General features: G+C 40.8%; 1 protein-coding gene across 1 annotated transcript in view; it reads left to right on the top strand.

Moving 5' to 3' along the window:
- The window catches only part of PLXDC1 (plexin domain containing 1), a 108,945-nt gene that overhangs the window by 55,048 nt on the left and 28,209 nt on the right, over positions 1-25,688 (top strand). The window contains exon 8 of the mRNA XM_069074299.1: positions 21,776-21,871. Coding sequence (XP_068930400.1) covers positions 21,776-21,871 — 96 coding nt within the window. The remainder of the gene's footprint in view (positions 1-21,775; positions 21,872-25,688) is intronic.

Raw genomic sequence — 25,688 nt, forward strand, 5'->3', positions numbered from 1 at the left:
AGACTCCAGAAACCAAGAGAATAGGATTTAAGGGTGGAAAGTAGCTGAAGGGTAACCGGAGCTAACAGACCAGACTGAAGGGCTAGGTTAGTTTAAGGGTAACAGATTTGGGTATAGATATTTTGATAGGATTAAAGGTGGAAAGTAGGTGGAGGCAATCTGGAGGTAACTGACCTTGGAGGTTAAGGATAACAGATTTGGGCATGAAAAGCCAGATCAAGTGGGAAGATTCAAAGAGTTCAAGGGGGTTCCCAGAGCCTATACTCCACCAGAGTACTGGGTTCAAATCTTCTTTTTTTTGGGGGGGGGGAGGCAAGGCAGTTGGGGTTAAGTGACTTGCCCAAGGTCACACAGATAGTAAGTGTTAAGTGTCTGAGGCTGGATTTGAACTCAGGTCCTCCTAACTCCAGGAGCCGGGCTCTATTCACTGCGCCACCTAGCTGCCCCTCAAATTTTACTTCTAATAATTATTTCCTGTGTAACCTTGTGTAGATCAGTTAACCTAACCTGGGCCTCAGTTTCTGTATTTGCAAAAGGAGGAGTTGGACCTCTGAAGTCCCTTTCAGTTTTAGATCTATGAGGCTAAGGAAGTTATCCTACCTTGCATTGGTATGTGGATTTATAGTTTCATTTTTTGTATATTTTCACAACAACCTTGTGGGTTAGGTAATAAGGAATAAGGACTTTTGATAGGAATAAAGACCCTTTGATTTCATTGGTATGGAGAATTTGCTAGTGAGGAAACTCAGCACTTTCTCCACAACTTAGTCTTAGAGAATTGTCTTGATCACAGAGTGGTTAAGTGACCTGTCCAGAGTTACACAGCCAGTGTGTGTTAGAGGCAGGATTTGAACTCAGGTCTTCTTGACTTTGAGGATTGTTTTTGGTTCACTATGCTTTGCTATCTTTCGGGTAAGTAGTACCCATTATACAGATGAGAAATCTGAGGCTAAAAGTAGTTAAGTGATATAATAGGCAGTATCATACAGTGAAATGTGTGTAGGATTTGGAATCTGAGGACATGGGTGCAAATTCTGCCTCTACATCTTACTGTCTGGGTGACCATGAGAAAATTACTTAACTTTTCTGGAGCTCCATTTTCTTATCTGTAAAATGAGGGTAGTTAGACTAATTGACCTCCATTTTAACTCTAAATCTATGATCCTGGGACTTCCCCTAGGCCATCCAGGCTGACACCTATATTTTCTCATGTCAAATCCACTGTCCTTTCCATTTTCCATATCTCAAATTCTTCCCAGGGAAAACCAGAGCTACTCAGCAATTTTCTTTTTTTTTTTCTTTTTGCTTTTTTTGGAGGGCAATTGGGGTTAAGTGACTTGCCCAAGATCACATGGCTAGTTTTTTGTATTAAATGTCTGAGGCCAGATTTGAACTCAGGTTCTCCTGACTCCAGGGCCAGTGCTCTATTCACTGTGCCACCTAGCTACCCCTACTCAGCAATTTTCAGTACTAGGCTACAATAGGTACAATTTTTTTTTGCCTGAATACTGCATACTATGTACCAAGGCTAGGAACTGGAGAATGAAGCAAAGATATAGATGATATTCTCAGATTCTGGTCTCAGGGATGTTTTAGGGAAGGGTCATTTTTTTCACATGCACTACCAGACAACCAATTTTTACACACACATACACACATGTGTATATATATACATATGTATGTATATATTTATACACACACATATATTCTCATTTTTAAACATTTATCTTTAAAATTTTATTGATGCTTTTTTTATACTATAATCATTTCCTGATATACTTCATCTCACTGTGACCCTCTCTTGTAACAAAGAAAAACAATTGTGAAAAACCATGGGGCACAGCAATCACGTTTGAAAGGCAATCCTTGCATGCATATACAAGCAACATTCCACACTTTGGGCCCCTCATCTTTTTATTTTTAAAAAATTCATTTTATTTTTAATTTATGGAATCAAGCAAGCATTTCCATAGCACAGTATAATAAGAAAGATGATTGCACATGAAAGTGCAAATTTATTATGTACAATTTACTATTCCTTCTAAATATCATGTAAATTTTTTTCCTTTTTTTTTCTTTCCCCCACCCCCACCCTAGAGGATGGCTACCATTAGAGACAAATAGGGGTGTGTGTATATGTGTGTACATATTTATATATACATACATATATATATTTATATACAGATATATGTGTATATAAAAATTATTCGATATTGACTTCTGTTTATCAGTTCTTTCTCTGCTGTATCACTGACAGCCCTGGCCCTGCTGCCTGGAAGGCCAGGTTTGTTCCCTTTCCCCCTTCCCCCCAATGTTATAAGGGAGTTAGGAGTGTCTAGGCTTTCTGCGAACCCACCAGTGGGGTTCACCCAATTGTAGAGGGGAGGTCCCCTGAACCCCAGTTCCATTTAGATAGTTCAATTAACTTTTACAAGAAAATACTTCATTTCAAAGGTATAATCAATCACAAGTATACAAACTTACTCCACAAGTACAGGTATTACCTATCTTTGGGGTGGGGAAGGGGATTGGGTTAATACAGACCACAGTCCCAAACCCTCATCAGGATTGAATCCCAGGCACCCTGGACCCTTAGGACTTCCCTGCCAGGCTGGCTGGTTGGCTGCAACTTCCTGCTCAGCATCCTGACTCCAAGGTCACCACAATTCAAACTCCCAGGTCTGGTGGGCATCACTGCCGGCACCTGAAACTGAGGATAGAACAAGACAAGGACCATTCTTGGAGCCAGGGAAAGGACATTTACTATCATTGTGATTTTAAGCAACTTCCCTGGGCCTCAGTTTCTTCATATGTAAAGAGAGAGGGATAACTAGGTGGCACAGTGAATAGATCACTGAGCCTGGAGTCAGAAAAACCTAAATTCAATACAGTCTTAGACACTTACTAGCTGTGTGACCTTGGGCATGTCACTTAACTTGTTTGCCTCAGTTTCCTCATCTGTAAAATGAGCTGAAGAAGGAAATGGCAAACCACTCTAGTATCTTTGCTGAGAAAACCCCAAATGGGGTCATGAAGAGCTGAATACGACTGAAAATGACTGAACAGCAACAAATATATATTAGACACAACTGAACAACAACACAAAGTGAGAGGGGTAGGTACATGGTTTCTTCAGTCATTTCATAATCAATCAATCAATAAGTAGTTCTTGGGGGTGGCTAGGTAGTGCAGTGAACAGAACACTAGCCCTGGAGTCAGGAGGACCTGAGTTCAAATCTGACCTCAGGCACTTAACACTTACTAGCTGTGTGACCTTGGGCAAGTCACTTAACCCCAATTGCCTTGCCTTCCCCCCTCCAAAAAGTAAAAAAAAAAGAAATAAAGAAAATAATAAGTATTTCTTAAGCACTATTTGTGCTAAATACTATGGATTAAAGAAAGCTCAAGGAAACCCCAAATGGTCCCTTCCCTCAAGGTGCTTACTGGAAGGGCCTCCTGCAGAAGATGGCCTTTGAACTGAGTATTGAAAGAAGTCAGCCATGTGAAGAAGGGGAGGTGAGGAGGGAGAGCATTCCACCCATGAGAAAGAGACAGTACAAAGGTATGGAGATGGGAAATAGAGTTTTGAGTATGAGGCATAGCAAGTAAGCTCATATTGCGAGATTGTAGGTTGTATGGAGGGAAGAAAAGTGTGGGAGAAGGGACCAGGTTGTAAAGAGACTTAAATGCCAGATGTGGTTATTCAAGCATATCTGACTCTTCATGACTCCATTTGAGTTTTCTTGGCAAAGATACTGGAGTAGTTTTCCATTTCCTTCTCCAGTTCATTTTTCAGATGAGGAAACTGAGGCAACAGGGTGAAGTGACTTGCCCAAGGTCACAGAGCTAGGAAGTATCTGAGGCCAGATCTGAACTCAGGGAGATGAATCTTCCTAACTCTACACCTAATGCTCTATCCACGGTGTCACCTGGCTGCCCCTAAATGCCAAATAGAGGTCTTTATGTTGTCGTTCTTTGTCCTTCATTCTTGAAGAGGACCATCTGTAATGAAATGCCAAGGAAAGGCAACTTCCCAAGGTTCAAAATACCAGCATAGGTGCTCTCCATTTTATTCAGTGACAAACCAAGAACAGAGAAGATCAAAACATGACATCATTCAAAATACAGCATTTACTAAACGTGATTAAATAATCTCCAAGTACTACCCCACCCCAGGACCTTCCAATCATTCAATCAATTACAAAGTCTCTGTTATAAATACTTCTCCACCACTAGGCTATACCTTAATTAAGTCCACCACAAAGTCCCTCTTCTCAAATGGAGATTAGTTTCTAAACATAAGGTCAAAAGTTCCCCACCCCTGGATCACAATTGAATCTACCCCAGAGTTACATCAAGTTTAAACACAGCACTTAATACCCAAATGGAGGTCTTTTCTTCATCTTGACACGAGGCAAGTTCTCAGCAATCTTAATTCCTGGGGAGAGAAGGTTTAGCAAGGCCACAAGATACATTGCCAATCCCTTCATGAATTTATCCTCTGTCTGTAGAACAGTCCTAGAACCCCTGAACACATTAGCAAAGCCTTCTCCCAGGATTTCTGTAAACATATGTGATAGTAATGGCAATTAAAGATTCCCCTGTATTGGCTTGGTTTTCAGATTGATTGTGTTAAAACCCAGAGCTTAATCTGAAAACCAAGCCAATACAGGGGAATTTTTAATTGCCATTACTATCACACCATCACATCAGGAAGATGATGCCATGACATACAAGTGAATGGATTTAAGTGAGGCAGGGCTGTGCAAGGTCACCAGCCTCACTTTCTCCTATGGAGCTGTCTGGGTCCAGTGGCCAAATATATGACTGGAGATGGCCCTGAAGAGGACTTTATATTGGATACTGAAAGCAGCAGGGAACTACTGGAGTTTATTGAGTAGAAAGGTGACATAGCAAGACCTATGCCTTAAGAAAATAAGTCTGTTATATGGAAACATGTTTTACATGATTGTACATATATAGCCTGTTGAAAATTCTTACCATTTTGTGAGGGGAAGGAGGCAGGAAGAAAATTTGGAACTCAAAATTTTATTAAAATGAATTTTAAAAATTGTCTTTACACGCAATTAGGGAAAAATGCTATAAAATAAAAAAGAAATTAAACAAAAAAAGAAAATCAGTCTGGTAGATGTGTGGAGCCTAAATTGAACTGGTGAGAGACATAAGTCAGAGAGACCAATTAGAAGGCTATTGCTAAGCAAATGGGGGCACATCCCTGACCTAGGGTGGTGGTTGTGTGAGTGGGGACAAGGGGACATATACTAAAGATATTATGAAGGTAGAAACGTCAGCATATGGTAACTGACCAGATAGATGGGGAAACTGAGAGCAACAAGTTAAGGAGATGGCAAAGTTGTGAACCTGGGTAGCTAGAAAGATGGTGATCCTGGCTTGGGAAGTTTAGAAGGGAAAGAAGTCTGGAGGGAAGAATTCTGTTTTGGATATTTTGACTTTGACATGCCTATGCCATCCAGCTTGAAAGGCCAATAAGCAGCTGGAGATGTGGGACTGGAGCTCAGAGGAGGGACTAGGACTCCATATGTAGTTGTAAAATCACCTGCAGTTCATAGAAATGACAAGTGGCTGCATGAGAGCCAATGAAGTCAGCAAGAGAGATGATGTGGAAAGAGAAAAGGAAAGGGCCCAGGACAGAGCCTTGAAGAACACTCCCAGCGAGGGGCCGTGATAAAGATGAAGGTATGACACAGGAGACAGATAGGTAGGGGGGAAACTAAGAGAAGAGAACATCCAGCAGGAGGTGAGGAACATTGTCAGTAGCTGTAGAGAGGTCAAGTAGGATGAATATTGAGAAAAGTCCGTTGGATTTGTTGATTAAGAAATCACTTTTACCTTTGGAGAGAGCAGCATCATTTGAATGGTAAGGCTGGAAGCCAGCCTGCTGAAGGTTTAAGAAGCATATGAGGAAAGAAGCAGCATAGGTACCAAGTATAGATGACATTTTCAGGGAGGTTAGCAGAAAAGGGAAGGAGAAATATGTATATGTGTGTGGATTTGAATTCACAAGACTTGGGTTCGAATTCTGTCTCTTACCATCTGTGTGACCTTGGTCAAGTCACTTAACCTCTCTCTGTTCTTTAGTTTCCTCATCTATAAAATGAGGGGCTTGGACTAGATTGTCTCTGAGGACCTTTCCAGTTCTAAATCTGTGGCCCTGTGACCATTATTTCTATGATATGTTCACTTGCCTGTTGTCATGATCTGACTAGAGTAAGAAGAGAAGGCCTAGTGTGGGGGGGAGGGGCACGCGTGGGGGGGGGAAGGGGGTGGAAGGGAAGGAGGAGGAAGGACATATATTTAATGGAAAAACAGAAACTCCAGACCTAGGGAGCAGAAGTGACATGTGCCTTAGGGCAGGAACTGATCATGTTTCAATGCTGGAAAGAAAAAAATCCCTTTTGTCTTCTCCTCTAAGCAGCAATGGGATGGACCCTATTAATCAGTATTTTTAGAGGAAGAATGAAAGGCATATTGAGAAGCAGTCTGAGATAGTAGACAGAACACTGCATTTGGAGTCAGGAGGACATGGGTTGAATCCTGCCTCAGACATGCACTGGTTGTGTGACCTTGGGCTAGTCATCTAACCTCTGTGGACCTTTGTTACCTCCTCAGGTAAAATGGGAGGTAGGGGTAGGGTGAGACTTGATAACCTATAAGGATCCTTTCAATCTGTGGTCCTCTAAGTCATGACCTGATTAAGGGATCCCCTTTAACCACTTTACCACATTAACATAAGGTTAACCTTCCACTATATCCCACCAGTGCCTACTAACTATGTGTCAGCTGGCATCCCATAACCCCCTGAAGAGTTAATATTGCTGAGTAAGGTGATATGGAGGGAAATTGCCAAGGCAAGAAAGGAGCCTGGGAAAGGGAAAAACAAAACTAGAGGCCCACAAACATATGGGAGTTAGAGGGCCCATCCCAGGAACTGAGTCATACAGCCTCAGAAGCTGAGCCTGTGAATGACGGGGAAAGAGGGAAGCCAATTAGCCAACATGGCCAAAAGCTGGCAATGATTCTGACTAAGGGTCTCTCCTCATTTCCACAGCTCCCTCAGGAGTTAGGAAGGCCTTTGAGAGACCCACTTAGTGATTCAGTAAGAAGAAATGTGTCTCTGTGCCTAGTGTTAATGTTTATAAACATTTGACAAGGGCAGAGATTTTGAGTTGCTGGGAAAGAAGGGATTGAGATGATTGCTTGAAATATCCTATACTTGTTTCCAAAATATCCCACGCTTGTCTTCTACATACACTATGCTTACCTCCGAAATATCCTATGCTTGCCTCTGATGCAAAAACAGTAATGGAAGAATTGCTGTTCTTTTTATGCATTTTGCCATCAAGGTTTTTTTTTTTTTTAATTATTGTTCTCTTTTGTTTCCATTTTTACCTTCATTTCTAAATTTATCCCTCTCCTTTACTCTAACCAGTGAGCCATCCCTTGTAGTAATGGTTTTTTTTTTTAACAATGAATTTTAAAGCATTTGAAAAAGCAGTTCAGCAAAACCAGCCAATGGTCAACTAAGTCTGTTGGGATATATGTTGTGCTCCACAACCATGGTCTTTCATTTTGGTAAAGAAGGAAGGAAAGGGCATTTTCTCACCTCCAGGGCCAAATATGGTCATCATAATTACACAGGTTTGCTTTTGTGGTTGTTCTTTCCCTTTGCATCGTTGAAGACGTATACTACCAAGATTTTTGGAGGAACTTTCACCATTTCAGATTTAAAATGTTTTCTTCCCTAAGAAGTCAAGAACAGACAACTCAGTCACCTCACGTACAGAGATTTAACTTTGGTGTGATCAATTATGAATCACTCATAATTACCAAATTACACGAGTCTGGGGACTATTCCAGGGACCTTGTGTTCTGTTTGTTTTCTTCCTTCTGGCTGGATGTATTTTACTGTTATAAAGGGAAGGCCACTAGGTTTGGAGCCAGAAGATCTGAGTTTGAATACTGGCTCTTCCACTTACTAACTTGTGACTTTGGGAAAGCCATTTAATCTCTCTGGGTCTTAGTTTCCTCTTCTGTAAAATAAGGGAATTGGACCAGATCAGGGGTTTTAAACCTGTGTGTCGTGTGTGTGTCATGGATCCCTTTGGCTATTTGGTGAAGCCTATGAGTCCCTTCTCAGATGAATGTTTCTCCCCCTCTGCCCCTATTTAATAGTATTTTATTTTTTCCAATTACATGTAAAGATAGTTTTCAACATTCACTTTTGTAAGAGTTTGAGTTCTAAATTTTTTCTCCCCCCCAAGACAAGCAATCTGATATAAGCTATACATGTAGAGTCATATTAAATATATTTCCACATTAGTCATGTTGTGAAAAAAGAATCAGAACAAAAGAGAAATAACACAAGAAAGAAAAAAACAAAACAAAACAAAAAAGACAAAATAGTAATCTACATTCAGACTCCATAGTTATTTCTCTATGTGGATAGCATTTTCCATCATGAGTCTTTTGGAATTGTCTTAGATCATTGTATTACTGAGAAGAGCTAAATCTATCAAAGCTGGCCATCACATAATGTAGCTGTTACTATGTACAATGTTCTCCTGGTTCTAAGTCCAGGTTTTTATGAAACCTGCCCACTCATCATTCCTTATAGCATAGTAGTATTCCATTATATTCATATACTACAACTTGTTCAATTGATGGGCATCCCCTTAAATTCCAGTTCTTGACTACCACAAAAAGAGCTGCTATAAATATTTTTGTACATGTGGGTCCTTTTCCCTTTTTAATGATCTCTTTGGAATATAGACCTAGTAGTGGTATTTCTGGATCAAGTGATATGCACAGTTTTATAGCCCTTTGGGCATATTTTCAAATTGCTCTCCAGAATGGTTGGATCAGTTCACAACTCCACCAACAATACATTAGCACTCCAATTTTCCCACATCTTAGGTTAATGTTTTCAAATGTATAAAATAAAATACATGAGAGTACAAAGGAAACCAATTATATTCAAATACAGTTATTAAAATAGGGTTTTTCTAAGTTCATGAACTCCTGATTAAGACATCTGAAGTTAGGGTGGCTAGGTGATGCAGTGAATAGAGTACCGGCCCTGGAGTCAGGAGGACATGAGTCCAAATCCGACCTCAGACAGTTAATGCTTACTAGCTGTGTGACCTTGGGCAAGTCACTTAACCCCAATTCCCCTGCCCTCTCCCCTCCAAAAAGTGCAAAAAAAAAAAAGAAAGAAAGAAACTCTGAAGTAGATGAACTCTTTGGTTCTCTCTCATTCTGTGAACCTATAAGCCTCATTCCAGCCTCTTCTACCTTCCTTGCCCCTTTCCTTCTCTTCCTCTACTTCCTCTTTTTTTATTCCTTTCCCAACTTCCAACATATTTCTTCTTGTGGTCATGACTGGCTAACTATTCATAACTCCCTTTAATGATTTGAAGATCCATAATTTTATCAGTGGAAATAGATCCATTCCTTAGTTCACAGTTCCATGAGCTATCACTGACAAAAATAACAACACCTGGTGGCTAATATTCTGGTGATAAATTTCTCTGCAGGTGGCAAGTTGGTTCTTAGGCCCATCCTCAAAGCCTAGCTTTCCAGCTTGGCAGGACTTACCTAAGGTTGTACTCTGCTGGCATAGCCTTCAAGAACCCAAGGGTCACCTTCACTCCATGATCAGGCATTGGAGGAAAAATTCAGTTGAGGATCTGTGTGTGGAGACAGTTATGATGTTGTGGATGGAGCACTAAATTTAGTGTCAGAAGACCTGGATTCTGGGTACATCATCCATCTAAATTCTCTGTGCCTCAGTTTCCTCACCTGTAAAATGGATGGGATAGTATCTGGAATCCCTACATCATAGAGCTATTGTGAGGACAAAAATGAAATAATGTATGCATACCATTTCATGAATTGTAAACTACATAAATGTGTGTACACATAGGTACTTTTTTGTCCAAGACTTATTTCACTGGCAGAGAGTGTTAGAAGTGGAATCTGAGCACAGGTCTTAACTGATTCTTACTGCTTTTGATCCAGTACTCTACACTGCTTCTTTGGGTAATAAGTTCCCAATTCTGTGATTAATAGAGAGGCAATGGGGTGTGGTGAAAAGAACATAGGCTTTGGAGTAAGGAAAGACAGATTTGAATCCTAATGTTGACACTCACTAGCTGAATAATAGTAATAATGGTAATAATAATAATAATAGCATCTCTCATTTACAGGGCACTTATAAACTTTCAAAGTGCTTTACAAATGTTATCTCATTTTGTCCTCACAGTAATCCTGAGAAGTAGGTGCTTTATTATTATTTCCATTTTACAGATGATGGAATTGAGGCAGGCAGTAGTTAATGACATACAACTAATACCTGTCTGACTCAGGTGGTCCTGATTGCAGGTCCATTGCACTGTTCACTGTGCCACCCAGCTGGACAAGTCACCTAATATCTCTAAGCCTATTTCTCAATCTGCAAAATGGGAATAGTGAGATTGTCACAGCCACCATCATCACCATCATTACAGGGTTGTTGTGAGGAAAGCCAACTTTGAACATCCCAGATGAAACATATGTCATCATTAACAATGTTATGAATACAGATACCTGGAGACTGGGAAATGACTGAACCAGTTGTGGTATAGAAATGCAATGGGATATTACTGTGCTGCTGTGTTTTTGTATCCCCAGTGCTTAAGCTAGTGCCTGGCATACAGTAGGCACTTAATAAGTGCTTACTGATTAATCAGCCATTTGGACGGTTGCTATGACAGGAGTCAAAGCCCTGCGCCTTGATGGAAAAGCTGTAGGATCTGATTCAGCTTATCTGAGTAGTTTGGTCAGAATCCACACTGATGGGAAAGCTTGTTTCTGGTACATTTGATGCACATGAAGCATCTTCCGCAATCTGAAGCATCATGATGCTTGTTTGTTTCACTGAATAGAGCTGCCTTTTGAAAGGAACATTTTCTAGAGCCTGTCTAGTTCCCCTCTGGTACGTTGTCAATGAGTTGAATAGACACCACCAAGCAGAAAGTGATGCTTGTAAAGCTAATGTAGGACCAGGCATCACAGAGTGGGGTCACAAAAAGTCTGACTGACACAACTGAATAATAACAACAAACCTGGAATATACTTCCCCAATTCTAGATAGGATTCCCCTGACTATGCTTAAGACTCTGCAGTTTTCTGCTCATTTCTTATTCCAACTGGACTTTCAAACCGAAAACCCGAAACCCGTGCTTCTACCTTGGAATGATCCACATTTCTCTGTGCTCTTGTGACATCTGAGAAGCATGAAAGCTGACCACTTTAACCTACAGCATCACCTTTAGGCATTAAGCTTGTGTTCTTTCATTCATCCATTCAATCAATCAGTCACTCTAATTGCCCCACCCCAAGCATGCTAGAGCTATTTGGCCTTTCACTGTGGTTCTTTAAAATACTTCTTCTGTCATTTTATTTGTTAGATTGTTCTTCCTGGAAAGGAAGCTAGTACTAGATCACACTGGGTCATAGCCTTTATCTTGCCATCACCCACAAGTATTCCACTTCCAGATTCATAAACTCTGAAATTCCTTTATCTAGCCATAACTTTTAACCCTTTTCTTTGTCTTCAATATGACCTCCAAACCCCTGGAACCTCAATTCTCTCCCAAACCATCACTTCTACACTGCTACTCCCTTCCTCATCTTGACCCCTCAGTGAACAAATTCAACTCTATACTGTCTTCCTCTCTAGAGTCCCTGGAGATAAGGGGCCAGCAATCTTATCCTGCCAAGTCCCGGTCTTGGATTAGCCTCAACATCTCTTTTAACTGCTGAATCCAATGGCCTTTTTTCAATGCTCATCCTTTTGACCTCTCTGCAGCCTTTGACACTGGTGACCACCCTCTTCAATTTGATATTCTCTTCTCTCTAGGTTTTCATGATGTTATTCTCTCCAGTTCTCCTACTACCTATTTGACCACTTTTTTTTTTATCTCATTTGTAGGATCCTTATCTAGGTCACATTTGCTATCCCTGGGTGTCCCACAAGCCTCTGACCTGGGTTCTCTTTTCTTTCTCTATACTATTTTGCTTGGTGATCTCATTAGCTCCAATCGATCCAATCATTATCTGTCTGCTGATGATTCTCAGATCTATTGGTTTAGCCAAAACCTCTCCAATTCAAATCTGGCCTTAGATACTTACTAGCTATGAGACCCTGGGCAAATCACTAAACCCTATTTGCCTCAGTTCCCTCATCTGTAAAATGAGCTGAAGAAGGACATGGCAAACCACTTTAGTATCTCTGCCAAGAAAACCTGAAATGGAGTCACAAAGAATCAGACACAATGGAAATGACTAAATACTAACACACTACCTGTAGAAACTGAGGCACTCTTGAATATCTAACCACCTGTTATACAATTTGAACTAGATGTCACATAGATATCTTAAATAGATATCACATATCATGATATATGGACTTTATGTCCCAAATTGAATTCATTAGCTTTCCTCACAAACCCTTTCTGTTCCAAATTTCTCTATCATGCTGGAGGACATCACCATCCTCCCACTCCCCCCAGGATCACAATCTTGGTATCATCCTTGACTCCCCACTATCTCTCACCCTGTATTCCCAATCTTTATCTGTTGACTATTCCCACTTCTCTCTTCTGATATTGCCATCACCCTGATGCAAGCCCACATCACTTTGTGTTTGAGCTATCAAAATTGAGACCAGTGACTGAGACCTGAGCAGGAATTGCTGAGGGGGGAGGGACTGGGGCCAAAGCCATAGGAAGGGGGTCATTTAATTGGTTCCCATTGCCTCTTTGTGGAGGGGCTCTAGCTTTAAGAATCTCACAATCTTTCCTGAGAACCTTGTTCTGAGAAAGTTCAATGAAGGCCATTAGTTAGGCAAATTCTATCCATCTTCCTTCTCTGCGATAGTATAATTCTAACTGCAAGAGAATATTATGTTTTAAAGTCCCCCAAACAGGCCATGATTCATAGTCCTCTAGGTGATACCAAGGCCAAAGAGTGCTGCAAAAAAAACAACAACTTTTTCTTTTTAAGTTCTCCAGAGAAACAAAATTTTTCCCAATGTTGTAAAAGACAACCCAAAGATTAACTTTTGGGAGCTACAGGCATAGGGCCCAGAAGTCCCTTCCTCCATAAAGGAAGATTTGGGAGTAAGCCTCGAAAAACAAACAAAACAAAACAAGACAAAAAACCCACAAAAAAAGTTTTCCCAGTTCCCTAGTGCCAATTGAATTGAAAGAATCTGGCTTACACTTCTGGATGGGGTGTCTGTCCTTGTCCTCCATTTTTCAGAAGCTGCGTCAAGGTCCATGTTCTCCAACATAACCAAATTGGCTGAGTACGAGACAGCCTCCTAGCTATCTGACCTAATGGGACCTGAGAGGTCAGGTCCAAAAAACCCACAAAAAAACACAAAACAAACAAACAAACCAAAACACCTCCAAGATACTTGGAGAACAAGAAGGGAATAGGGAAAGAGGCTTATGTACCTTCCAGTCCTGGCTAGAGAAGAGTTTGAGATTAGCAATGTTTCCAGGTATCAGGGAACCATAAAAATGAAGAGGTTCATCATAAAAATGATGAGGTTTAGATTTAGGGGTGCTCCAGACTTCAAAATACCAACACACTGGGACAAATTAATTCGACTCAAGCCTTCTCTCAGCCAAAGAAAAGCAAAGTTTATTAAAAGTTCACCATATTGGGTAGACTCTTAAGGAGCCTCAGTATCTGTAAGGCTTGTATTGGACAAGTGGACTTGTATTGGACACAGAGAAAGTCTGTGCTAGAAAATTCTGTGGCACTTTCACACCCCATAGAGACAAGATGGGGTCTTATATACAGAAAGGTTGTGGGAGGAATCTAGGGGTAGTCTAGAGGAAGAGTTTGGGGAGGGTCTTCAGGAAGAGTCAATGAGGTCAGACTCCAGTAATGAGTTTGGGGAGGGTCTTCAGGAGGAGTTAATGAGGTTAGACTCTAGTAAATAAGTAAGGGTGGGAAGTGGCTGGACAAAGGAGGGCTAAAGATTTGGGTAGAGCCACAATGAAAGGTCTATGGCCTCATGCAAATGCTTCATCAAATGGGAAGATTCGATCAGAGTTCAAGGGGTTCTCAGAGCCTGTACCTCATCAAAAATAGCCTCTTTTTATTTTGCTTTTTTTTTGGAGGGAAATTGGGGTTAAGTAACTTGCCCAAGGTTACACGGCTAGTTTTTTGTGCGGGTGTTGTGTCTGAAGCCGGAACTGAACTTGGGTCCTCCTGACTCTGGAGCTGGTGCTTTACTCACTGCGCCTAGCCGCCCAAAAATAGTCTCTTAATTCCTTTCCTTTCCCTAAATCTCTTCCTACTCCAATCCATCCTCCTCTGAACTGTCAAATTAATCTTCTTAAAGAGTAGATCTGACCATTTCACACACATTCACACACCTCCCCACCATTCAGTAAATTCCAGTGGCTACCTGTCACCTCAAATATATCGAATCCGTTAGGTGTTTGAAGTGCTTCATAACCTGGCCCCCTCCTACCTTTCCAGTCATTTTACACCTTATGCCCACTTTCCCCCATATTATCTTCAATCCAGTGATTCTGGTCTCCTCGTTGTTCCCTATACTAGACACTCCATGCATTTTCACTAGTTATGTCCTGTGCTTGGATTTCTGTTTCTCTTCACTTCTTTCTCTTGACTTCCATTGATTCTCAGCTAACATCCCATGTTCTGCAGGAAGCCTTTCCCAATCCCCTTTGAAATCATCCTGTTATCCTGAATATATCTTGCTCATACTGTTAGCATGTCATATACTTCATTAGATTGTGAGCTCCTTGAGGACAGGGACTAGTTTCACCTTTCTTTGTATCTCCAGCGCTTAGCACGCTGCTTGGCACATAGTAAGTGTTTAATAAATTCTTACTGGCTTATTCCACTGATAGTAGACAAAGGTATATTAGATCCGTAGAGTGCCAGGGCTGATTGGGCCCTTAGACAGTCCAGCTCCACCATTTTATAGATAAAAAAACAGAGGCCCAGAGAAGGAAATGACCTTGTCCAGGGTCATATAATGAGTCAATGGCACAGTTTGAAATATAAGAGAAGCAATTAACCTAAGATATGAATGAACTAGTACTTAGCACGTTGTTGTTGTTGTTTGTCCAGAACCAGTGACATCATGGGTGACATCTTGACTTGTGCATGCATTGGATTTGAATTGCATAAAGTTGTCAGCATCACCCTTTCTTTCTGAGTCATCAAAGTCCAGTGGCAGGACAGAAGTCAAGATGACTGGTAATGGCCCAGGATGCAGTGGATGCCCCTGGCTTCTTTGATGCCTAACCAAGCTCTAAGCACCACAGCGACTTCATGGCTAGTGGAACAAATTGCTCTCATCTACCCATTCCCATGAGGGAAGTCTTCACATGCTTGGGGTAGACATCCCCCTAATTCACCAACAGGTATGAGGCCTGTCCCCCTCAACCTGGTTTAGCCTGTCAGCAGAGATGGTGTGGCTGCTCTAGCTTCTTGGAGCCAAGAGTGAGAATTAGGTGAATTAGGTGGATGCCAAAGGTGAATAAGCAGCCCTGAAAAGGGCTCAGAAAAACCTCAGGTGCTTGTCACCCTGAACACCCCACATGCTCCTTAGCTTCGCACAGGTGCTTAATAAATGCTTGTCGATTCACTATGGGACCTGATAAATTCTCATTTGAATTCAACTTATAATAACAGACATTAGATGTGACACAGGGACATTCACATACAGGGGAAATGACACACGGGGGAACAAAAGCTGATATGACATGACTAGCCCTTATAGAATGGGTCAATTTTGTAACAGGTTTCCAGCATTATAAAAACTTTCCTTTGTGCTTATATTAGATGTAGGTCAATTCAATCAGAGTCATCCCATCAACATGTATTGCATGAGATAGCCTCAATTTCATTCTTTGGCATTTTGTTGTATTAAATACTGCTACAGTAAGTGGACAATTGGTCTTTTAGCTTGCTATGTTTTTTAAAAACTACATCGAGATTTTGTTGTAACAGGATTCAGTCAGTACAGATTGAAGGTAAACATTTCAGGATGGAGCAGGAATGGGAAAGGTCAAGTTCATCACTGAAAAAAGAAACCAGGAAGGTTGGCATGTGTGAGTAAGCTGCATGTCCAGAAAGGGTGGGCCCTCAGGTGATGCTATCAGCAAACCTCTCTTCACTTAGACCCTGAGTGACACCTCAGAGAGAGCACGGGCTTTTTAGTCAGGAAACCTGCATTTAAACTGCATTCCTACTGTCTCAGGGTTAACATTGCCTTAGATTTAGAAAGGAAAAGGACCTTAAGAGATCTTTGAGTTAACCCTCCCATTTTAGAGATGTAGAAACTGAAGCAAAAAAAGATGAATGACTTGTTCAAGGTCACACAGGTATCAAGTATCAGATCTGGGATTTAAATTTAAGTCCCCTAATTCTAAATCCAGTCTTTCACCAATTCTGATGCCATCTTGGTACAGACCCCCTCATCCATAACCTCACACCAGGACTATTACAGTAGCCTCCTCATTGCACCCTTCCTTGCCTCAAGTCTCCTCCCAACTCCAATCCACCTTCCACTCAACTGCCAATGTGGTTTTCCTAAAGCATAGATCTGACCACTGAATGCTACTACTCAGTCAGCTTCAGTGGCTCTGGGATCAAATAGAAAATCCTTTAATCTTTTTCAAGTTCTTCATAGCCTAGCTATTTCCTGCCTTTCCAGGCTTCTTACCTTTTAAAAAAAAATAATTAATTTGTTTCTAGTTTTCAACATTCACTTCCATAAGATTTTGAGTTCCAAATTTTCTCCCCCTCCCCCAGATGACATGCAATCAGATATAGGCTCTACATACATATTTATATTGAATATATTTTCACATTAGTCATGTCGTAAAGAAGAATTAGAACCAATGGGAGGAACCATGAGAAAGAAGAAACAAAATGAAACAAAAAAAGAACAAATAATATGCTTTGATCTGCATTCAGACTCCAAAGTTCTTTCTCTGGAAGTGGAGAGCATTTTCCATCATGAGTCTTTTGGAGTTGTCTTAGATCCTTGCAGTGCTGAGAAGAGCCAAGTCTGTCAAAGTTGGTCATCACACAATGTGGCTGTTACTGTGTACAACGTTCTCCTGGTTCTGCTCCCCTCACTCAGTATCAGTTCATCAGCCTTTGTTGGTTTTTCTGAAGTTCGTCTGCTTGTCATTTCTTACAGCGCAATACTATTCCATTACATTCATATACCCCATCTTGTTCAGCCATTCCCCAATTGATGGACATCCCCTTAATTTCCAGTTCTTGGCCACCATGAAAAGAGCTGCTATAAATATCTTTGTACATGTGAGTCCTTTTCCCATTTGTATGATCTCTTTGGGATACAGACCTAAAAGTGGTATTGCTGGGTCAAAGAGTGCACACAGTTTTATAGTCCTTTGGGCATAGCTCCACATTGCTCTCCAGAATGGTTGGATCATTTCACACCTTCACCAACAATCAGGCTTCTTATACTTCACTTACCTCCATGTACTCTTCAATACAGCTACCCTGGCTGTTTTTTACTTAGAATATTGATCTCCCAACTCCCATGCTTTTCACTGGCTGTATCCTGCCCCAGGAATGCTCTCACTTCTCACTTCCTCCTCCTGGCTTTCTTCCAAGACTCAATTCAGATCCTGCCTTCTACAGGAGACCTTTCTTCGTTCTCCATTCCCACCCCGCATCCGCATCCCCCCCTCCCAAAACATGATAGTTCCTTCCCTCTGAGATTAACATCTATCTACATGTATACAGAGCATGTGAGATTAGCTAAAGGGTATCCTAAAAGTCTTAGTGCATTTTTAAGCTTTATTGAGAAGCTAGGTGGTACAATGGATAGAGCCCTGCACCTAGAATCAGGAAGACCTGAGTTAAGTCTGGCCTCAGAAACTCACTAATTTGTGTGACTCTTGGTGAGTTACTTAATGTGTCAGTTTCTTCATCTGTAAAATGGGAATAATAATAGCACCTACAAAACAGTATATAATACTATTATTATTATATCTTATATATGTATGTATACATGTACATACATATATATTATATATATTTGTTCAGTTATTTTCAGTCATATCCAACTCTTCATGATTCTGTTTGGGGTTTTCTTGGCAAAATACTGGAGTGGTTTGCCATTTCCTTCTCCAGTTCATTTTCCAGATGAGGAAACTGAGGCAAACAGGGTGAAGTAACTTGTCCAGGGTCACATAGCTAGAAGTGTCTGAAGCCAAATTTGAACTGAGTCTCCTGTAGAAGGCAGGATTTGAGCTGAGTCTTGAAGGAAAGCCAGGGGGAGGAAGTAAGAAGTGAGAGCACTCTAGGCACAGGATACAGCCGGTGAAAAGCATGGGAGTTGGGAGATCAGTATTCTAAGTAAAGAACAGCCAGGGTAGCTGTATTGAAGAGTACATGGAGGTAAGTGAAGTATAAGAAGCCTGACTGTTGGTAGAGTTGTGAACTGATCCATCTTAGGGTCTTTCTGATTACAAGCCCAGTTCTCTACCCACTTCACCACCTAGAGTGAAAAACTTTCTAGCAATTAGAACTTTCGCAGAATGGAATGGACTGCCTTGGAATGTGGTGGATTCTACCTCCATGGAGGCAAGTGATGATAAGATAATGGCTCATTGGGGAAATTTTAGAGGGAATTAGGTAGGCGTTAGACTATATGTCCTCTGAAGTCCCTTTCAATTCTGGGATTCTATGATAGAGTCTGGGACAGGACCTGAACCTAGGGACCGCACCACTTAGCCCTGGGACTCCAGAAAGGCAGAGCAAGTTGGAGGGTAACCTGGCCTAGGTATCATATCATGGCCTTAGCTTCATCATGTGGGTAGCAGCCTGAAGAGCAATCATGACTGGTGCAACTGTCCAGCCTGCCTATCAAAAAAATCCCCAAATCCTTACAGCATGTTCTTGTCCATCCCCTTGACTCCATATGGCCTTCTGCCCATTTGTCCCAGACAGAGGATTACTTTTTCTGCCCTTACATATGGAATGATTTCCATTTCTAGACAGTCCTTGACTAAACTCATGTTCCTCTGAATATAATTTCCTGCAATTGGTCTTTAGTGAAATTCAGTAAGGCAGAGGGGGATGTATACAAGGTTGGAGCGTCCCCAAAGCTGGCAGGGATAATTGCTACAGTTTTAGAGCTTTAGAAAAGTGAAAATAGTATCTTACTGATGATATGTATGTATGAATTATGTGTATATATCTGTGTGTATGTGAATTTATACATGGATGTCTATATGTATACTGTATATTTTTTTATTGTTCAGTCATTCCAGTCCTGTCTGACTCTTTGTGACCCTATTTGGGGTTTTCTTGGCAAAGATACTGGAATGCTTTGCCATTTCCTTCTCCAGCTCATTTTACAAATGAGGAAACTGAGGTAAATAGGGTTTAGTGAGTTGCCCAGGTTCACACAGTTAGGAAGTTTCTGAGTTCAGATTTGAACTCACCAAGGTGAGTCTTCGTGTCTGTAGGCCCAGCATCTATCCACTGTGCCATCTAGCTGCTTTGTGTGTATATATACATACATATACACATTTCTGGTGGGAAAGTCTAAGAGTAACAAGTATGGTCCTAGTCAGCTCCACGCTATATCACCTAGAATATGAGCTCCCTATAAGTAGGTAGCTCTTTAATGTCTGCATCATATACAAGGTGTCCCAAAAACCTTAGTGTTGCAAAACTGCACTATGACTTTTAGGATACCCTTTATTATATTTATCTCTGTGGATCTTATCCTTCTACTAGACCAAGAGTTGTTAACCTGGGGTCCATGAACTTTAGAAAAAAAAATGTGGTGATAACTGTATTTCAGTATAATTGGTTTCTTTTGTGATCTTATGTATTTTACTTTATGAATTTTAAAACATTCTTATGAGAAGGAGTCTATCCATTTAATTCAATCAATAAAGCAGCTACTATGTTCCAGGCACTGTGCTAAATGTTGAGGATAGAAAAAGAGGCAAAAGATAGTCCCTGTCCTCAAGGAGCTTACAATATCAAGAAGGAAATGACAAGCAAACACATATGTAGAAACAAGTTATATAGAGGATAATAGGAAATAATTAAAAGAAAGGGACATTAGAATTAAGAGGGGTTGAAAAAGACTTCTTTTTGAAGATGGGATTTTAGTTGATACTAGGGAAACAGGTAGGCAAAGATGAGGAGGGAAAGCATTCCAGGTATGGGGGACAGCCAGAGAAAATTCCTGGAGCCAAGGGATGGAGTATCTTGTTCATGGAACAACAGGGAGGTCAGTGACAATGGGTTGAAAGCTTCCCCAGACTGTCAAAGGGGTCCAGGGCAGACAAAAAGGTTAAAAAGCTCTGTACTTGAGGTATCATCTTACACCTACCAGATTGGCTAAAATGATAGAAGTGGAAAGTGACAAATGTTGGTGAAGATGTGGAAAAGTTGGGATACATTCATTGTTGGTGGAATTGTAAGATGATGCAACCATTTTTGAGAACAATCTGGAATTATCCCCAAAGAGCTATTAAACTGCCTATACCCTTTGACCCAACAATACCACTACTTGGTCTATTTCCAAAGATGATTAGGGAAAGAGGAAAAGAACCTATATGTTCTGAAATATTTATAGCAGTCCTCTTTGTGGTGGCAAAGAACTGGAAATTGCAGGAATGTCCATCAATTGGAGAATGGCTGAACAAATTGTGGTATATGATTATGATGGAATACTACTGTGCTATAAGAAATGATGAGCTCAGTGATTTTAGGAAAACGTGGAAAGACACAAAACAATGAAGAGCAAATTGAGCAGAATCAAGAAAATATGGCATATAATAACAGCAATATTGTTTTAAGAATGACTGTGAGCAATTAAGTTATTTTGTCTATTATAAATGCCCAAAATAACTATAAAGGATATATGAAGAATGATGCTGTCTGCATCCAGAGAAAGAACTGATAAATAGAAGTATATAGAGAATATATGTACATATGTATGTGTATATATGTATGTACGTGTATACATACATATATATTTTTTTGTCTGATGTTAGCCATCTCTGGGGGATGGAGGGAAGAAAAAAAGAAATTTACACAATAATTTTGTTGAATATTTGAAAGGAATAGCAAGTTGTGCATAGTAGATTTGCAGTTTTGTGTACAATCATCTTTTTTATTGTACTATTTTGTAGAAATTCTTGTTTTATTCCATAAATTAAAAATAAATTTTTAAAAAAGAACCTCTGTGCTAGACTGTGAGCTCCATAAGAACTGGGAACATGTGTTAGTGAATCTTTATATCTCTCCCAGCTCCTAGGCTGGAAATAGCTTCTTATATACAATAGGTATTTAATAAATAATGTTTGTTGAATGAATTTTTTAAAAGGTACAAACTATGTAGCCTACCTATCAGACTCCTAGACACATGACCCAGTTGCCTGTGGGCATGGGATATCCTTATTTGACCATAGAAGCATAGGAGTTTGAAGAGACCTTAAAAATAAGTTTATGGAATCCCTTTATTTTATAAATAAGGAAACTGAGGCCCAAAGAGGAGGAATAAAGTACCAGAAGTCATATGGTTAGATGTGACTAGAAAGAGGGTAGCACTAGAATTGAGAGATTTTGCACACTGTTAGAAAGTTCTTCTTTCCACAGATTGATCTCACACTGATCAAGCCTGTGTTTGTTTCAGAATCTCGCCGAAGGACAATTTATGAGTATCACCGGGTTGAGCTGGACCCCAGCAAGGTCACCAGCACATCAGCTGTAGAGTTTACCCCACTGCCAAGTGAGTAGGAATTTTACCAGGGATTGTGCCATTCTATTGCCATGGGATATGGAAACCTAGTAGAGCTTTTTTTTTTTTTTGCCTTTTTGGAGGGGGGAAGACAGGGCAATTGGGGTTAAGTGACTTGCCCAAGGTCACACAGCTAGTAAGTGTTAAGTGTCTGAGGCCACATTTGAACTCAGATCCTCCTGACTCCAGGGCCAGTGCTCTATTCACTAGCTGCCCTGAAGATGCTGCTTTTGAGAAAGCTGGGGCTGAATTCCCAGGGATGGGAATCCAGGAAGACAACTAAGTCATAGCATCCCTTTACTTTGGGGAGATATGGTTTGGGAGTTTATGAGTGAGAAGGAAAGACTGAGAATCAGTCTCGAATCATAGACAAACTCAAGGCCAATAGAGTTCTCTTCTTTCCCCCTTCCTTTCCCAGTTTTCTTTGAACTTCTGTTAAATGGTACTGCCACAAACAGTTACAATCTGCAGTAGCCTGACCCCATCTCAAACAAGTCCAAGCTATTGGATCACTGATGGATGTTCATGGCAAAGTCAGGACTGGAGGTGGGAGCAAGGAAGAGAAAGCACCATTCCTATTTGGACATGGCTTTTAATTTCATCACAGTCCTGAGTGGATGGAAACAGAACACTCCCAATGGTTTCTCTTAATTCCTTTTACTCTTAACCTGCCTCATTTTTTCCCTCTTCTCTTTCTTATATGCCTCCTTTTCTAGTCTTCCCCCTCCTTTTTTTCTTCTCTTACCTTCTTCTCTAAGAAGGTGCCAAAACTTAAAGAACACTAATGGCTCTTAAACTTCTCCAATAGCAAAGAAACAACTGAGTTTCGCAACTAACTAGCAGGAACAGTTAATTAACATAAGACTCTGCCAGCTGCTGAGTGCTTGAACCCATTGGAAGCTCCTCTCTTCTCCCAGAAGTGTCAGTGTCTCACCAAGTCCCAGGAGCTCTGTCTCCCCAGCACACCAACTGCATTTATCCTTTAAATTACATTTGAGGGTGCTTTTCACACCATTTGTTCCAGGTACTAGGCTCTGCTGGAAGGGTGGGATTAAGGTAGGAGAAATAGGAAGAGGAAGGAGGAGGGGGGAAATGGAGGAAAAGGAATAGGAGGAGGAAAAGGAGAAAAAGGGAAGGATGAGGAAAAGGAGAAGGAGGGGGAAGAGGGGAGAAGGAAGAAAAGAAGGAGGAAGGAGAGGAGGCGGAGGAGGAAGGGAAGAAAGAAAGGAAAGAGGTAGGAAAGAAGGAGGAGAAGAGGGAAGAGGAGAACGAAGAAAAGAAAGAGGGAGGGGAGTAAGAGGGGGACAGGAAGGAGGAGGAAAAAGAGGAGACGAAGGGGAAGAGAGGAGGAGGAGAAGGAGGAGAGAAAGGGGAAAGTGGAGGTGGAGGAGAAAGAAGAGAGGGAGGACAGATAGGGGAGGAAGAGGGAGGAGGAAGGGAAAAAAGGAGAGAAGGGGGAGAAGGAAGAGAGAATGATTCTAGCTTCTCTTTGGTTCCCATCTCAAATCCTTCAGAAAGCATACGCCCACTAGCCTCAGAACACATGTGCCCTCCTGCCTGTGATGGTCCTTCTGTCTTGCAAAGTAGGAGGACAAAACCATCAACAGGTGCAGTGCCTCCAGATCAGCTGAAAGTGCTGGCTTTGGTCCAAAAGGGTTGCAGAAACTTAAAAGGATCTCCAAAAGCATTTCAGAACCAGGGATATATTAAGAAACGATCAAAACAAAAAAAAAAAAAAAGGAGGGGGGAAAGAAAACATCCCAGTGCTAACATGGAATCCAAGGAAAGATTAAGAAACTTTGGCCTGAGCTCCCAGGAGTGGGGATGCAGAAAGGGAATCAATCCATAGAATTCCTTTACTTTGGGGAAATGTGGTTTTGGAGTTCATAGGTAGAAAGAAAAAAGGGAATCAGCCACCATCCTACAAAGCCTATCTCTTAGACTTTTGTGTGTGTGTGTGTGTGTGACAAGGCCTATTTTTTTCAAAGAAAAAAACCCAGCAATTGGTAGGTAGCAAGGACATAGATGTGCAGGGCTAATTACCATACATAAGTACCAAGGAATAAATCAAACTCTCCTGAGACTATTTCTGGGACACTCTCTCTGTACATTTAAATCATCCATTCCCCAGTGAATTAAGTGAGCCTTTAACAGCAAACAAGGTACCTGAAACCCATAGCAGAAATAAAGATTAGTTGATTTTATTAAAACCATGTGATGATTTTATTATTATAGGAGTATATATTTAGTGCTGAAAGGGATTTTAGAAGTCAGCAAATCCAACCCACTTAATTTTACTGATGAGCAACCGAGGCCCATAGAGGTAACCCATCTGGCCCAAGGTTAAACAAATAGCAAGTAGCAGAAATCAAGAATGAGAACCTAGGTCCTCTCACTCCAAATCCAATGATCTTTTCCATTATCAAATGAGATATCACACAAAGCATTTTGCAAACTTAAAACATGATGTTAAGGGCTAGTTATATTATTATCTTATGTATTGTTTGGCCATAGAGCTGTGACATATGTCTACTTTGGCTTCATCTTCTTCCATTCCCTGTCTCCCCCTGCCCCCCCATCCAGTGTAGAGGAGACAGTAGCAGGACTGACCAATACCCTTTTCTGCTCCTTACCCTTCACCTTGCTAAAAGGAGCAAGCATCAGTGTTAACTAACCAAGGCCCAGCATTCTCTTCTGCTCCCTACCCTCCACCTAGTCTATGAGGAACCAGTGGTGGGGTTGAAGAAAGTCTAGCATGTCTTGGGCTATTCCATCCCACAGGAGTCAGCTAGATGACCAAGGCCAAGAAGACTCTCTTTCTATCATGTTATACCTCATTCCATATATCACCTTACTCACCTTTACTCAGTTCACAAGGACCAGCAGATCATCAAGGCCCAGGGCTTTTGACAATTCAATTCATGTGTCACTTTCAGATGTGTGGCAAAGTGAAAGAAGCCAAAACCTCCACTGAGAGAAAAGATTATTTCTCTCTTGTATTAATAACTAATTCTTGAATCAGGACCAAGCTTTTCCCCTTTTCTTTTCCCTTCCTTTTTTTTCTTTTCTCCTACTCAGCCAGAAATCAGCCAGTATGGGAAGTCTTTCTCAAAGACTTACCCATACAGGATGGTTGAAATCTAATGAAGAGAGTAAAAGAAATTTTTAGTTTAGGCTAATGGGTGAACTCCTGCGCATTGTGTTTACTCAGACAGGTGTGGGAAAATGTGGATTCTCCCTTTTGTCAGACAGGTGATATGGAAATTGATGTCTCTTTGACCAAGACTTGGGAGATCCAAGTCATGACCCTCAAGACCCTCATAGGGCCCACTTCTCATTATAATATTCATTCTTTCACTAATTCTTTTTTTTATCAAATGCTTTATTAACTTCTAGTTTACATCATTCATTTCTGCAAGATTTTGAGTTACAAATTTTCACCCTGTTTTTCTCCTACCCACCACACTAAAATAGTGATTACACTGGATATCCCCTCCTCCAATCTGCTCTCTCCCATATCTTCTCCCATACCCCCTCCAACTTTCCAGTAGGGCATGGTGGATCTCTATGCCCCAGTGCCTGTTTATCTTATTTCCCATTTACATGTAAAATAATATTGATAATAGTATATATAAATATATATATATATATTTTAAACATTTGATTTTAAAACTTTGAATTCCAGATTCATTCCCTTCCTCCCTTGTCATCCACCCTTACTAGAAAGATAAACAATTCAATATAGGTTGTACATGTGTAGCTATGCAAAACATTTCCATAGTAGATATATTGTAAAAGACTGACTATA

The sequence above is a fragment of the Petaurus breviceps genome, unplaced genomic scaffold (genome assembly GCF_028583685.1).
Source record: "Petaurus breviceps papuanus isolate PSGF00001 unplaced genomic scaffold, PetGlider_PUasm1.0 90887, whole genome shotgun sequence".
NCBI lineage: Eukaryota > Metazoa > Chordata > Mammalia > Diprotodontia > Petauridae > Petaurus > Petaurus breviceps.